Source organism: Chiloscyllium plagiosum, unplaced genomic scaffold (assembly GCF_037043375.1).
Source record: "Chiloscyllium plagiosum isolate Xiang-an unplaced genomic scaffold, Cpla_swu_hap1 HiC_scaffold_10, whole genome shotgun sequence".
In the NCBI taxonomy this organism is placed as follows: domain Eukaryota; kingdom Metazoa; phylum Chordata; class Chondrichthyes; order Orectolobiformes; family Hemiscylliidae; genus Chiloscyllium; species Chiloscyllium plagiosum.
In genome coordinates, this window is record NW_028270148.1 from 6,157,592 (window position 1) to 6,174,477 (window position 16,886).

General features: G+C 45.7%; 1 protein-coding gene across 2 annotated transcripts in view; it reads right to left on the minus strand.

Moving 5' to 3' along the window:
- Positions 1-16,886, minus strand: part of LOC122552550 (immunoglobulin superfamily member 2-like) — a 69,665-nt gene continuing 52,779 nt past the window's right edge. For both annotated transcript variants that reach the window (XM_043695246.2, XM_043695244.2), the window contains 4 exons: positions 10,643-10,778; positions 7,093-7,136; positions 6,024-6,058; positions 1-2,077 (listed from right to left, as the gene is read on the minus strand). In XM_043695246.2, coding sequence (XP_043551181.2) covers positions 1,961-2,077; positions 6,024-6,058; positions 7,093-7,136; positions 10,643-10,778 — 332 coding nt within the window. In that variant the 3' untranslated portion in view covers positions 1-1,960. The remainder of the gene's footprint in view (positions 2,078-6,023; positions 6,059-7,092; positions 7,137-10,642; positions 10,779-16,886) is intronic.

A 16,886-nucleotide genomic window follows, 5' to 3' on the forward strand; every position in this document is an offset into this window, starting at 1 on the left:
TCGGGTAAGCTTGGATATGGAGGCAAACTGTGTAGTCCTCCTTTGGGTATCTAATCTAGTCATATACTCCAGTTTGTTGAGAGCATTAAAATTACAAGAAATGAAACTAAAATAATGAAGCTGTTTAATAATTGCAGGAAATGTGTAAATGCTTGCATTATGGATTCCTAAAATATACTATTTTACAATTTCAGAATAAAAGGTGTGAGTTTCGTGTTCAGCATTGAGACAGGTGAGCGGGTAAAGATTGCAGATCGTAACCACTCACTCCCTCCATTGAGCTCATTCTTCAACACACCTCAAAAGGTTAAAAGCACCTCACAAACACATGAAAAGAATGATTCCTGCTCTGTCTGAGCATTCATTCCATTTCACTCTTCACTAAAATCACCTTCATTATTTTTACTTTGATTTTACACAATTGTTTAGTTATCTGTCCAGCTTTAAACATTTGAATAAAAATAAAATCCCTGCCATTCTAAAATGCCTTAAATAAATCTGCAATTGGTTCAACCCCTAGTCCAAAGTATGTTTGTTTTGTTCAGCGCAGTTACATGAGACACTGAAGTCAGTCTTCTCAAATCAGCTCATTGATTCCCTGCTAATGACAAAACCCAAGGCAGGCAAGGGTCTCATATGACGAAGATGAGTCCATATGAATCTTTAGTGGGAAAGCATGTGAACGAGGTTCGGGAGTTCAGAATCCGGGTGTTCTTGGTCACCAGGGCAGTTTAATTTTGTTGAGTTTAACAAGGGAGAACCTCCTGCTAAGTTTGGGGAGGAATCTAAGTTAAATAAAATAGGGAGGTCTCTCTGGCTTCTGCTCAGCTCACATCCTGAGAGACAATGCTGCTGGTGAGTGGGCTCATGGGGTGACCAGATTCCTAGGCTTTCAAAGGGACTGTCTCAGTTTCTCAAACTCTGCTGAGTTCCTGATAATTTCCCGAAAATAGTTCAAATAGCTCAGTTCTCATCTTTTCCCTAGCTGAGAATGTAATCTGGGTCTTAGGAGAGAGTCAGTCTGACGTAATTGTTTTTTTCCCTGGAAGCCCCCATTACTTCACCTAGCGCAGTGAATCCTATATCCTTGGAAGAGGCTTGACAGTAAGGTACAACTTTTTCAAGGTCAACATCATGTATCTCCTCTGCCAATACTCAGCCTCTCTCCTCGGCCTTCACCTCACCCCTGCCAGAGAAAGTAGGAGCAGGAAGAGGCCATTCAGCCCTTCGAGCCTACTCTGCCATTCAATATGAAGATGGCTAATTATCTAACTCACTATCCTGTTCTTGTTTTCTCTTCCCCCAAGCTTTTTGATCTCTTTAGCCCTAAGAAATATGTCTAACTCCTTCTTGAAAATAGTTAATGTTTTAGTTTCAACCACTTCCTGTGATAGAGAGTTCCACTGGCTTCCCAATCGCTGGGTGAAGACATTTCTTGTTATCTCAGTCCTAAATTGCCTACTCCATATCCTTGGACTGTGAGCCCTCGTTCTGGACTCCAAAGGAGCTGTCTTTAGCACCGAAGGCCCCTTTGTGGATGACCTTTTAGAAACAAAGTGTAAGAGAAGGTCACCAACTCCAGCTGGAGATAGTCCGGAAAGTGTCATCATGTGACTATTACCCCCGCCACCCTCATTCCCCACCCACCCCAATTTCAATGCTCAACCTTGAGACTCCTCCCACTGGTCACCCAATGTGTTAATCTTCAGCGATGCCCCTCTTTCCCATGCCTGTTAAACTCATCTTGGTTTCTAACTTAAAAATCTGGTCACCTTATGGACTCACTGCCCAGAGACTTCAATCTGTCAGGAAGCTGCATCCTGGAAATTCAGGAATAGTTATCAAGCAGAAATATCAATAAGCGATTGTGATGACCCATTATCCCTGTTGCTGCTGATTTTGGAGTTAATGGTAGCAAACACTGCTCCTCGTCACTTGCAGAAGAATTGATTTCTCTTCTCTATGTATGTTTAATGGTAGCGTACTCAGTTGTCTCCTCAGTCATCACCATAACTTGTCCTGTGGTTTTCTTTCGGAAGAAATGGATATCAGCGTAATACAGCTCCCCTTCCTCCAACTGAAACACAATGGAAGATACAGAATTTTTACTACAGCTAGTATCAAGCCCCTTCTGCACCCACTCTCCGCACATACTGCACCAGAGAACAAACTCTTCAACCGCTCATCAGGGACAAAGTCTGGATCCGATCGTTGGATGTGAAGGTCCCAACAGGCTTTCAACTAAAGGTACAGGCCCTTTGAACAGCTCCAGAAGCTTCTCTTTGATGAACCCACAGCCCTTCCTCCTAGCAGAAACAGTGCCAGCTGGGGTACTGAAATGGGGGAAGGGCAGTTCAAATAATCATTTTGCCGGTAAAGGAACCTGCGTATTGCTAATTAAAGATCATTTTAACAAAGTTTCATGTTCAAATGCACTCATAAGGATATTCCATAAGAATACAAATAATACCATCCAATATTAAAACTACAGGAGAGGAGCGTGCTGAACTCTGATTGTTAGAAGGGTTGTCATGGAGAGTATATCCAATGGTGCTGTTTGACAGTTAACTGCCAGGCTTTGTTAAATTTAAAACCAATCAGGTTGAAGCTGACTGGTCAATGAACCAGCATGCATGTCACATATCTTGCTAATTTGAATCAAATACAGAATAAGGGCATCCTTTTGGCTTCAAAGAACAAGGTCCTGTGTATCGATATGCATAGCTTTCTGTAAAGGCAAGTACAGCACACTACAGGCCTGGTGAACTGGGCTGTCAGTGAAATTCCTCACATATTCTGGATTATCCAGCAAATAGTGTCCAACATGAACATTAACATCTACCATCAGACAAGATTCTGCAATGGGGAGGCTCAGGAGAGCTCTCAGCTGTCCTCCACAGATGCATTGTAGGTGGCTTGCCCAAATACTGATAAAAGACACTAGCTGGAGGGCAAACTGAGGGTGAGGGTAAACTGAAGATGAGGGTGACTGTGCAGGAGGTTCCATTCAGGGAGCTCGTGCAAGTAAGGAGTCAGCATAGGATAGAGAGGCAATCACTGCATGAAGAAGAGACGAAGGATTTCAGATTTTTCCATCATACTGGTCAAAGTTTTTTCCATTTTCAGATCACATGACATAGGAGCAAAAGTAGACCATTCTGCCCATCAAGTCTGTTCTGCCATTCAATGAGATCATGGCTGATTTAATAATTCTCAGTTCCACTTTCCTGCCTTTTCCCTCATAATCCTTGATTCCCTTCCTTAGTAAAAGTCACTTGTATAGTTTAAACTTCGGTTTTCCAAACCATAGACAACACAAATCAAATCCGAGAGCCTGACCTCATAAGCCATGAGAAAACACACTCCAATTGCTAAGACATTGGCTGCAATCTGTGGCTGAGGCTGTCTGTACCTGCAGACTGATTATAAACTATTTCACAGAAACAGAACCGTTTCCATCAAAACCGAGCATGTTTGGTTCGGCACTCAGTGCTAGTTTGCTCCACACACAGCTCACCACCACTTTCCCGTGGCATTGGATAATAAATGCTGAGCTAACCCATGAATCTCCAATCATGTGAAGGAATAAAGAAAAAACATTGATAAAGGGAACATTTCAAACCCCTCCCAACAGGGTGCCCAATAAGGTGGAACCAAACAACAGAAGAAGAGAGCAGGGATGGAGGAGAAAGCAACCTTGACAAACCTTTGACAGAGTTACCTCAGAGTTAAGGGAGAATTCAGAGACCTTGCTCTGCTCTATAAGGGAATGATTCTGAAAGAGTTAATGTTGCAATGGCACTAAGCTCCACCCAATCTCATTTGTCACACATTCTTGGATAGAAAATATTAGTCTTGAATGAGATCCCAGTTGAGTCACACTTAGTTCCAGACTACTTGAAGATGGTCAGTGTAACTTGTACCAATTGCTATCATGTAATAAACTATCTTTCCTTGTTTAAGACAAGGCCCTCTTCAAGTTTAGAACCTGTAGCACTTATGATTAGACAAGCCTTTAAACACAGCATAGCAAACAAGATTATGAAGAGAGGTTGGATTGATTAGGACAATATTGCTGGAGTTTCATAGAATGAGAGGTTTGTCATAGAAACTTTTAATATTTTGATTGGACAAGATGCAGGAAGGATGTCCCCAATAACCTGGGAATCCAAATCAAGAATCACAGTCAAAGAAGATAGGGTAAACCATTCAGAACTGAGGTGAGGAGAAATGTCTTCACCCACAGAGTTGGGAGCCTGTGGAGTTCTCTAACACAGAGAGTGGTTGAAGCCAAAACATTACATATTTTGAAGGAGATAAACATAGGTCTAAAGGGATCAAATGGTATGGAGGGATGGGAAAACAAGAGAACAGGCGATTGAGTTGGATGTTCAGTCATGATAATCTTGAATAGCACAGCAGGCTCAAAGGGCTGAATGGCCTACTCTGGCTCCAAATTTCTATGCGTCTATGATTGAAGACAGTGATCAAGCTCAACCATCGAAATTCAAAATATTACAGATCCTTGATCAGAATTGGAGCATTTTATCGTTCCATTCAGAATGACTTCCTGATGATTTGAAGCAACCATCTTTCCAGCGAGGTTTTTGTGGCTCAGCAGATCACTGAGTAACTCTTACAGAGTCTGGCTGGTAGGACCTGGGGTACTCCAACCAGCTCCACAGGAGTGGGGAGGAGGCTCAGGTTTAAATGGAGCTGGTGGGTCACAATCAAGGCAGGGGTAGCACCTGACACTAGAAAGGTCACATGACCAGAGAATACAGCCAGTCACAATACACCTTTCCAACTTGTTCTCCCTCTCTCAAGGTTTATCCAGAATCAGGAGCCATGAGATTACAACTGGAGTTAGAGGTTGCTCAGGGATAATGTCAGCAAACAATTCCACAGAGGTTAGTAGAATGGGAATCTGGAATTATTCATCTACAAAAAGTAAAGCAGGAAGTCCATGGCACATTTGAAAATGGACACTGATCTTTGTTTTGTGTTAGACAAGATCAAGGCAGCTAAATACAATTCTCATACAGGTCAGCCATAATCTCTTTGAATGGACCAACAATCCAAAGGCTTGAATTCGACATGATCATGGCTGATCATCCAGCTCTGTCCCCCGTTCCTGCTTCCTCCCCATAGCCTTTGATCACTTCAGCCTGAAGAACGAGATCTATCTCCTTCTGGATAATATTCAATGTTGTGGCCTTAACCACTTTTCATTATCCTATGTTACCCCATTCTGAATAATTAATGCACAAGATACTTGTTAAACCTCAGTTGGAGTATTGAGTACAGTTGTGGGTGTCACATTAAAGGAAAGATGTGAATGCAATGGAGAGAGAGCATACAGAAGTGATTTACAAGAACAGTTTCAGGGATGAGAAACTTCAGCAATCAGGACAGTTTGAAGAAGTTGAGACAATTCCGAAATCTGGTAGAGGATTTCAAAATCATGAACGGGTTGGACAGAGCAGATAAGGAGAAGCTGTTTCTGCTCATAAAAAAATCACAAATAAGAGGGCATAGATTGAAAGTGATTTGGAAGTAAAGCAAGGGTCATGAGAGAAAAAAACTTTTTCATACAATGCGTGACCAGGATGTTGAATGCACTGCCTGGAAATGTGATGGAAGCAGGTTCAATTGAGGCACTTAGAGAGGTATTGGATAGTTATTTGAGATAATGTGAAAAGGTATGGTTAGAAAGCTGATCAGCACTTGGTAGTGACGCATGTTTGAAGAGCTGGAGCAAGCTCAATGGGCCAAATGCCCCCTTTCTGCACCATAACAATTCTGTAATCCTGTGATGTGTGCTTCGATCCAAGCTGTCGCAGGTTAAATAGTAACTCAGTGCGATTACTGGAATACCTGCACACACTGTTTCCCTGTAAAAGTGGTTCCTTCACAACATCACAACTAACATCGAAAAGAATGAAGGCAAACCAAACAGGGTTACAGAGAGGGAACTGTAATGGATGGTAACAGGATGATAACTGTTTATGTTCAATACTTACTGGAGTAGGGGCCTGTTCGTTTTTCTGCACTTTTTCTGAAATAAAATAAGAATTTCCAAGTTTATTTTCACTGTCATTTCTGGCTGATTATAACAGGATTGTTGACAAAAATATTGAGTTATACTGAATGTCTGATGATTAGCTATACATTCGGATGGTCCATACTAAGGGACTGCAGCACTGTCAGGGGGACAGTGCTGAGGGACTACCGTACTGTCAGAAGATCAGTACTGAGGGAGTGTTGCACTGTCAGAGGGTCAGTGCTGAGGGACTGCTGCACTATCAGAGGGTCAGTACTGAGGCAGTGCTGCACTGTCAGAAGGTCAGCACTTAGGGAGTGCTGCACAGTCGGAGGGTCAACACTGAGCGAGTGCTGCACTGTTGGAGGGCCAGTACTGAGGGAGTGCCGCACTGACAGAGGGTCAGTACTGAGGAAGCATTGTTCTGTCGAAAAGTCAGTACTGAGGGAGTGCTGCACTGTAGGAGGATCAATGCTGAGGGAGTGCTGCACTGTCAGAGGGTCAGTGCTGTGGGAATGCTGCACTGTCAAAGGGTCAGTACTGAGGGAGTGCTGCACTGTCAAAGGGTCGTGCTGAGGGAGTGCTGCACTGTCAGAGGGTCAGTACTAAGGGAGTGCTGCACTGTTGGGAGAGCCACTTGAGAAGGAATGGTCTTCCCCTTCCTTCTGTGCTCCAGTTTTGCTCGGTCCCTCATCCTTGACCCTAACAAATGATTGAGGAGAAAGTGAGGTCTGCAGATGCTGGAGATCAGAGATGGACTTGCTGCGCTTTTCCAGCAACACATTTCCATCCCTAACAAATGATTGGCTGCAGGTGCTGAAGCTGACTTGTTTCACTGATGACTTCCATCCCAGTCTCAGGGTTAGGCATATTCCTGTGGCCTGATAGAGGGAGCGTATCTCTACGGCTGTCTGTCTGATGTCTTCAAGCTGAGTGCTTGAAAATAACATTGGGCAGAAAAACCATCTTACTGATATTTCATAATTAATATTAAGCAATCAATATCACCTGGAATGATCATTACTGTGGATTTGAATTTGTTTTCTTACCACTGACTGTTGCATAGACCGTATTAAGCTCTTCTTCAGAGGTCCTGTTTGATATGGTGCAGAAATATAAAGTCAATGATTTAATATCGGGACTGCAGAAGTAGAAAAGAATGTCAAAGTGATGGAGAATGTCCGTTATTCTGTCAAATAAACCTTGCACATGTTGGAAGGTGCCAACTGGTGCCTACTTCTCCCATCATGATAAGTTTAGGTTTAACAAACCAAAGCTGTTCCCATTGGCTGATGGAACAAGGACTGGCAGGTGCATATTGAAGGATTTGGATGAGAAAAGCAGAGCGGATCTGAGGAAGATCTCTGTAACCAGGGGTGGGAATGACCAGAACACTGGTGCCTGTGAGGAGAGTGGAAGGGGAGAGAATGAATGATTTCAAAAAGAGATTAGAAGGGCACTTGAGGGAAATGATCTTGCACAGTTATAGGACAGAGCAGGGAGTTACATTGATGAGATTGAGCCACATTGAGCTAGTATGGATGTGATGGGAAGAATAGCCTACTTCTTTGCTGTAAATGACTTGAGAATGAAAGGATGTATTTGAGTGTGACCAACAAATTTCTTCAGATACACCAAAACTTAATGTTAGCAGCTGAGAGACTAAGCTAGAGAGGACTGAGGTTTGTAAAGAAGAGGTGTTAGCAGTTCTGGAGAGTATGAAAATAGATAAGTCCCCTGCGCCAGTTGGGATATATCCTAGGATTCTCTGGGAAGCTAAGGAGGAGATTGTAGAATGTTTAGCTTTGGTCTTTGTGTCATCATTGTCTACAGAAATAGTGCCAGAAGACTGGAGGCTAGCAAATATCCCCTTGTTCAAGAAGGGGAGTAGAGACAACCCTGGTAATTATAGTCCACTGGACCTTACTTCAGTTGTGGGTAAAGTGTTGGAAAGAATTGGAAAAGCTAGGATTTATAATCATCTAGAAAAGAATAAATTCATTAGGGATAGTCAACACAGTTTTGTGAAGGGTAGGTTGTGCCTCACAAACCTTATTGAGATCCTTGAGAAAGTGACCTAATATATGGATGAAGGTAAAGCGGTTGATGTGGGGTACATGGATTTCAGTAAAGTGTTTGATAAGGTTCCACATGGTAGGCTATTGCAGAAAATATGGAGGCATGGGATTCAGGGTGTTTAGCGATTTGGATCAGAAATTAGCTAGCTGAAAGAAGACAGAGGGTGGTGGTTGATGGGAAATATTCATCCTGGAGTTCAGTTACTAGTGGGGTACTGCAAGGATCTGTTTTGGGGCCACTGCTGTTTGTCATTTTTATAAATAACCTGGATGAGGGTGGAGAAGGATGGGTTAGTAAATTTGTGGATGACACTAAGGTCAGAGGAGTTGTGAATAGTGCCGAAGGATGTTGTCAGTTACAGAGGGACATAGATAAGCTGCAGAGCTCATCTGAGAGTTCGCAAATGGAGTTTAATGTGGAAAAGTGTGAGGTGATTTGCTTTGGAAGTAGCAACAGGAATACAGAGTACTGGGCTAATGGTAAGATTCTTGGTAGTGTAGATGAGCAGAGAGATCTCAGTGTCCGTGTACATAGATCCCTGAAAGTTGCTAGGGTTGATAGGGTTGTTAAGAAGGCCTACGGTGTGTTAGTTCTTATTGGTAGTCACGAGTTTCAGCGTCATGAGGTCATGCTGCAGGTGTACAGAACTGTGTTGTGGCCGCATTTGGAATATTGCGTACAGTTCTGGTCCCCACTTTATAGGAAGGATGTGGAAGCTTTGGAAAGAGTTCAGAGGAGATTTACTTAGGTGTTGCCTGATATGGAGGGATGAAATTATGAGGAAAGGCTGAGGGATTGAGGCTGTGTTCATTAGAGGGAAGAAGGTTGAGATGTGACTTAATAGAGACAGATAAGATAATCAGAGGTTAGATGGGGTGAATAGTGAGAGCCTTTTTCCTCAGATGGTGATGGCTAGCGTAAGGGGACATAGCTATAAATTGAGGGGTGATAGATATAGAACAGGTGGAACTGTGTAGGTTAGATGGGTATCAGATTAATTTCACTGGTTGGCGCAACATCGAGGGCCAAAGGGCCTGTACTGCATTCTATGTTCTATGTCAAAGGTAGTTTCTTTACTCAGAGAGTAGTCCGGGCATGAAACGCACTGCCTGCAACAGTAGAAGACTGGCCAACTTTAAGAGCATTTAAATGGTCATTGGATAAACATATGGATGAAAATAGAAAGTGTAGGATAGATGGGCTTCAGATTGGTTTCACAGATTGGCACAGCAAGAGCTGAAGGGACTATATTGCGCTATACTGTTCCATGTTCTATGTTCTAACAGCCCAATTTCTGAAAGTTGAGTCAATGCTGGGATCAGTGTTGTTCAAGGGTGCCTTGTGGATGTGGTCAGGAATATAGATGGACTGCTTCATTCTGCAGTGACCTTTCTCCTGGTTGTTGCAATAATGTCATGAAGGAGCTCCTAGAAAGCACCATTTGTGCCGAAGGAGTCATCATCCCAGACTGCCTTCACTTTCAGATAGCATCAGCACAATGGGCTGAATTAAAATTTCAGAAACAGCAGCGAATTGCTGGGCACTGTTCTGAATGTTGATCAGAACAGGAGCTCCTGATCGACCAGTGTACAATGTCTAGGTCCATTAACACTATCAGCAACTTTGGCAAACTCATGATGGAGAAATAGTTTGGTGCAGTCTATCAAAAATTATAAATCAGAACTTACGTTCAAACATAACATTCACCAGTCACAACTCCCAAAAACCAAACATCAGGAATTAACAACACCTCCTTAAGAGTGGCTCCAACTGAAATCACAGCTCACCTCCTGTGACTGAGCTGAGAATAACAGTTTGTTACTTGGCCACTTGTGGTTATCATGCTTATTGTTTATTCCCATGGATTACAAATGTGTAAAATTCCTTCTTGTACATTGTCTGCACAAAAAGGTTACAGTGATCATAAATAGCACCTTGCAGATTATAGAAGAACAAGGGCAGCTAATATATGGGAACACCTGCAAGTTCCCCTCCAAGCCACTCACCATCCTGACTTGAAAATATATCACTGCTCCTTCAGTGTGGCTGGGTCAAAATTCTGGAATTCCCTCCCTTAGGGCATTGTGGGTCTATGTACAGCACGTGGTCTGCAGTGGCTCAAGAAGGCAGCTCATCACCACCTTCTCAAGGCAACTAGGGATGGAGCAATAAATGCTGGACCAGCCTGTGAGACCCACATCCTGTGAGTGAATAAAAATAATGCAGAAGAGAGGGTTCTAAAGATGGATAGAGAGGGCCGGGAAAGAGGGGAAAAAACTAATAGAGAAGTTGATGGTGAACTCCAGAAATCATAGACACATGTTTTGAAATTCAAAACTCTAATAGCCATCTGAAAAATTGCAGCGCATCATAGGTCTGGATAAGTTTATATTCATTAGGCTTCTATAAGTGGGAAAATGTCTTTGACACCGTTGCCAAAGTGCTGATGTCATCCATGTACCCATCAATATTTAATTCAAGATTAGAATCCGGTGAGATAGGGAATGCGATTGTATTTACCCTTCTGGTTTTGATCGGAATTGAAAACAGGCCCATTTCTTCATGTAAAGAAGTACGATGAGAAAGATGCAGAGTAAGAGAACAAATGCCAGGGTGGCGCCAATGATGATCATTAATAACCAATTTCCAGATTGTTCTGTAAAATACCAAAATCAAGGTTTAATATAACATCAGCAACACAAATCAAGTTAGCCAGTAGATATCCGTCCTTTGGAACAGCCAGTTTCATACAGGAGTGATGGAAAAGCAGAGCTCTCTCTCAGGCACCGTATGTGGATAGGACTGCCCTGAGGGATGTACTACATGTGGGGCGTGTACAGAAGGAGGACAACACTAAGAAACAGACAGGACAAAAAAACTGCTGTTGGTGACTACTGCCTTTCAAAGGAACTGTTACATTTGTTATGGACCAGGCCAGGCCTCTTCAAAATATTTCAAGAAAGTAGCCTAGACCCTAACTTTTCTCGTTGTTTTAAGCAGGTGGAAAGTGGACATACCAGGAGTGATGCAGCTGCTCAATCATTCAGTTTTAAACAAAACAGCATTTATTCATACACAAACACAAGAAAACAGAATTTTGAATAATATAACTATTTGAAACCCAAATTGACTCTATCGCAACAGAATGATGCTGTTCTGAATACCAGCAACATTCCCATAAATACTCCTTGGCAGAAAGGTAATTTCATAGAACATAGAACAGTTCAGCATAGTACAGGCCCTTCGGCCCTCGACATTGTGTTGGCCTTTATCTATTTAAGGTCAGACTAACCCACATACACTTCATTCCATGTACTACCTTACATGTGCCTGTCCAAGTGTCGCTTAAATATCCCTAATGTCGCTGACTTACTACCACTGTTGGTAGTGCATTCCATGTACCTGCCATGCTCTTTGTAAAGAACCTACCTCTGATATCTCCCCTAAACCTTTTCCCAATTACCTTGAAATTATGCCCCTTCATGATAAACATTTATGCAATGGGAAATAGTATCTGGCTATCCACTCTATCTATGCCTCTCAACATCTTGTACGCCTCTGTCAAGTCACCTCTCATCCTTCTTCACTCCAATGAGAAAATCCCTAGCTTCCTCAACCTCTCTTCATAAGACAAGCCCTCCAGTCCAGGCAGCATCCTGGTAAATCTCCTCTGCACCCTCTCAAAAGTTTCCACATCCTTTCTATACTGAGATGACCAGTACTGAGCACAATATTCCAACTCAGGTTCTTACAGGAGAGATGTAAGAGAGAGGGGATCAACATGGAACTGTTTCTTTTGGTTCAGCAGCCTCTCTGGGTTCCCAGCTAAAACCTGACCAGTAGCTGCAAATAAAATAGCCAGACTGCTGAACCCAAACCAAACCCTGAACTGAGAGAACGGGCCACTCCCCTTTCATTGTTCATGTGTTCTTAAAAAAACACTTAAAAGCTCCTTCAAGTAACTAAACCCAGACATATCTGTCTTAATGACCCCTCTGAAAAAAACCCAAAGACAACATAAACTTGTTAAAGGAGCAGCATTATCATACATTTTAATTCCTGTTAATTTCCCTAAACCTAATATTTATCCACTAGGCTGCATCATACAGTGCAGTTGTAATCTGGAGCAGAAAATCAAAATTCTCAATTTTGCTATTTCTCTCTTTTGCACTGAAGCAGCAAGACGATTGGTGTGACATTGGTGACAGGAGGCAGGTGAACCAATGGAAAGCTCATTGACCATGTCTGCTGTCTCTGAAAGGTCCTGTGCCCAGATTGAACTTGTGCTATCACAATCTTTGGAATGTTATCGATTATTAAAAGCTGAATCGACACGAGTATAGTACGTTTTGTTGAATAATACAGGAATGCCAATGCACAAAATAGAAACAAGGGTAGGCCATTCACTAATACAACAGCTGATTTGTTTGTGATTCAAATTCCACGTTTCTATCTATTCCTGATAACATAAAATTCCCTGCCTCATAAGACTCTATCCTCCTCTGCCTTAAAGAAATTTCAGTGACCCCCACATCCACTGCATTCCAGGCAAAGAGTTCCAAAGTCACACAATGGTCGGAGGGAACTGTGCTCCTCCCCCCATCTCTGCCCTAAGAGGGCAATAGTTAATTTTACTTCAATGCCTCCTAGATCTTGACTCAGCCACAAAAGGAAACATCCTTTCCACATCCACCTTGTCAAGATCATTCAGAACCTTATGCTCTTTAATTAAATCCCCCTCACTTTCTAAACTCTGTGGAAACAAAAGCAAAAATTTTACATACACTGGATATCTGACAAATAACAGAGTATGCTGGAGAAACTCAGCAGGTCTGGCAGCATCGTTGGACAGAGATACAGAGTTAATGTTTTGGTCCAGGAACCCTTCTGTAGAATGAAGAAAGAGTCATGTTGGACTCAAAACATTGACTCTGTTTTTCTCTCCACCGACGCTGCCAGACCTGCTGAGTTTCTCCAGGATTTCAAGTGGAAAAAAATCCACTTTTTTTAGTCCTTTGTCATAAAATAGCCAATTTATTCTTGAGGTCAGCCGAGTAAGCCATCTCTTAACCACCTCCAATACATTTATTTTCTTATATGAGGAGACCAGAACACACACAGTATTCAAGATGTTCTGGTCACCATGTTATAGGAAGGATATTATCAAGCTGGAGAGGATTCAGAAAAGATTTACGAGGGTGTTGCTGGGAATGGCAGGTTTGATTTATAAAGAGAGACCAGATAGGCTGAGACTTTTTTTCACTAGAGCCTAGGAGATTGAGGGGTGACCTTATAGAGATTTATAAAATCGTGAGGGCAAGAATAAGGTGAATGACAGGTGTCTTTTCCCTAAGGTGGGGGATTTCAAGACCAGGCAGCACATTTTTAAGGTGAAAGGAGGAATATTCAAATCGGATATGAGGGGCAAATTCTTTACACAGAAAAGGATGAGTGTGGAATGAACTTCCAGAGGAAGTGATGACTACGGATACAATTGCAACATTTCAAAGATATTTGTATTAGTACATGAATAAGAAACATTTGTTTTTTTTAATCTTTATTCGATTTCACCACCAGGAAGAAAGGAAACACCCGAGTGGCCAGTGACGAGCAGAGCCCTTCACGTCGAAGGGCAATGCTGTGTGATCAAACAGTGAAGGGGAGGGCAGGGATTAAATCAAAATAGAGTTGGAGGGGGAAATAATGCACTCCATTCCCTACGGTGCCCACCTCTCCCTGAACAACTCCAGGGTGTTGGTCGACACCGCGTGCTCCTTCTCCAAGGACACCCAGGCTCTAACGTAACCGCGGAAGAGGGGCAGGCAGTCGGCCCTAACAACACCCTCCACAGCCCGCTGCCTGGACCTGTTTATGACCAGTTTGTCCAGGCCCAGGAGCAGACCCACGAGGTGGTCTTCAGACCTGCCCTCCCTCCTCCATACCGGGTGCCCGAAGATCAGGAGCGTGGGACTGAAGTGCAACCAAAAGCAGAGGAGGAGGTTTTTAAGAAAATCAAAAAGGGAGTGCAAATGCCCACACCCAATATACATGTGGTCCACGGACTCCACAGCACCACAGAACAAGCAGTTGGGCTGGGAGTCCGTGAACCACCGCAATCTGCGGTTGCAAGGTACTGCTGCATGCAGCACCCTCCACCCCAGATCCCCGAGAGAAAGGGGGAGGACTCCCGCGTAGAGAGCCCTACACTGGGGATCCCCACCGCCCGATGGCAAATGGGCACGCCAAGGCGTGTCCAGACAATGGATGAGGGAGAAGAGGTGGACGGTGCGCAGCAGCAGTCTATACAGGGCCTGCCTTTGTCCTTAAAAGGGACAAAGTTAAAATTCCGGAGGCGGCTCAGGTTGTGGGCCCCAGGCTCCCGTGGGAAGTACGTGACCCTGGGGCCAATGTGAAATTCTGTCCGGGCTGGGGTGAGCGCGGACAGGATCCCACCGCACACCTGAGTGTCCTCCAACTGATGCACTACGTCGGGTCCGAGCACCGCCGTTTTAAGGCGTTGGATAGCGGTGACCACGTACTGGACGTCTACTGCTGCCCTGCTCGCTATGTTCTGTGGCTGCATCCAGCCCAGGCCCCCGGCACCCAGCACATCTCCGACCCTGGTCAACCTCGCCGCCACGGCCCTCCCCTCCGACAGCCACTCGAACACGCGAGTACGGAGGTGCGGATTCCTGAGCAACGGCTCCCTGACGACAGCCGCTACTTCTGCCGGAGGGTAGGCGCGACGCGATTCGACCATGTTCCAGACAGTGATCAGGTCCTAGCAAAAGACAGGCAGTGTCTTGAGGGCGACCTCCAAACTGTCACAGTCAACGAACAGGAGCTGCATGTCGTAGTTGATGTAACGCACCTGGCGGAAAAAAATGTCGCCAGGGCGCACCACCTAGGAGGAGGCTTGACATAAAGGTATCGCTGCAAGGTCTGAAGGCGGAACGTCGCGACCAGGGTGCGGACGCACACCAGCGACTGACTGCCCTCCTCAATAGGGAGACTCAGAACCTGCGCAGTGACCCAGTGCATCTTTTTGTCCCAACATTCTCAGGATTTCAGCGACTAAACCAGGAGGAGGGACCAAAGTGACCAGCCGGTACCACAGCATGGCGGCCACCAGCTGGTTTATGACCAGCACTCGATTCCTGTCAGATAGCACTCGGAGCAGTCCTGTCCAGCGGCCTAGGCGAGCCGAGACTTTGGCCTCCAGCTCCTGCCAGTTGGCTGGCCAGGATTCCTCAGCCGGGTTGAGGTAGACCCCCAGGTAGAGGAGATGAGTGGTACTCCAGCTGAACCCCCGTAACTCCTCCGGCAGAGAGTCCACCCGCCACGGACCGACCAGTAGTCCGGAACATTTGGCCCAGCTGATCCTGGCGGAAGACGCTGCTGAGTACACGACCTGGCAGGTCAGCCGGGTCGGTGAAAGTGAGGAGCACGTCGTCCGAGAGGACCACCCCCGTGCCCGCGCCGCGCAGAACCAACCCCGAAAACCTCCTCCGCAAGAGGCGCAGTAAAGGCTCCACGCACAGGGAATACAGCTGGCCGGACAGGGGGCAGCCTTGACGCACTCCTCTCCCGAAGCGAAGGGGCGCCGTCAGGGACCTGTTAACTTTAGCCAGACACTCTGCGGCGGCATACAAAAGTCGGATCCGGGCAACGAACTGTGTCCCGAACCCGAATGCCCGCAGAGTCCCGAGTAGGTACTCATGATCAACCCTGTCGAACGCCTTCTCTTGGTCGAGCGACAGGAAGGCGCTCGGCAGACCAGCCCGTCGACAGAAATGGATCAGGTCCCGGATCAGGTGGACGTTATCGTGTATCCTCCGGCCCGGGACCGTGTAGGACTGGTCCGGGTGAATCATTTGGGCCAGCACGGAGGCCAGGCGAGAAGACAACACCCTGGCGAAGATTTTGTAGTCCATGCTGAGGAGGGAGACCGGACGCCAGTTTTCAAAGAATGAAGGTCCCCCTTCTTTGGCAGCAGGACGATGACCGCCCTGTGCCAAGAAAGGGGCAGCTCTCCGGCATTTAGACACTCCCCCAGGATCTGTGCATAGTCGCTCCCCAGGACGTCCCAGAACGCCCTCAAGAACTCCACAGTCAGCCCGTCCAGCCCCGGGGACATGCCCCTCGAGAGCCGGTCGAGGGCGCCGGTCAGCTCCTCTAAAGTGACGGGAGCGTCGAGCCTTCAGGCATCCTCCGGGCTGAGCTGCGGCAGGTCCTCCCACAGAACTCTGTGAACATCCTCACTGGACGGATCTGGAGAGAACAGAGCCGTGTAATAGTTTCGGGCGTGGGTCCTGATACCCTCCGGATCCGAGACGAGAGACCCGTCGTCGGCCAGCAGCACAAGGAGCTGCTGACGGGTGCCACGCCTTTTTTCCAGCGAGTAGAAGAAGGAGGAGCCGCGGTCCAGGTTCTGGAGCAGCTGGATCTGCGACCCCACGTACGCGCCCCGAGCCCCGACGAGCTGCAGGTCCCGGAACGCGGCCTTCTTCTCTTCGTACGCCCCGCGCAGGGCCGGGTCCGCGTCGGGCTGACCGAGGCGTGATTCCAGGTCGAGCATCTCCCTCTCCAACTCCTCGATCCTGGATTACCGCCTCTTTGTCAACCCCCTCACGTACTGCTGACAGAAAACACGGATGTAAGCCTTGCCCATGTCCCACCATAACCTCAGGGAGGGGAAACTTCCCCGCATCCTTCTCCAGCCGGTCCAGAAACGACGAAACGAGTCTCGGAACCGCTTGTCCTC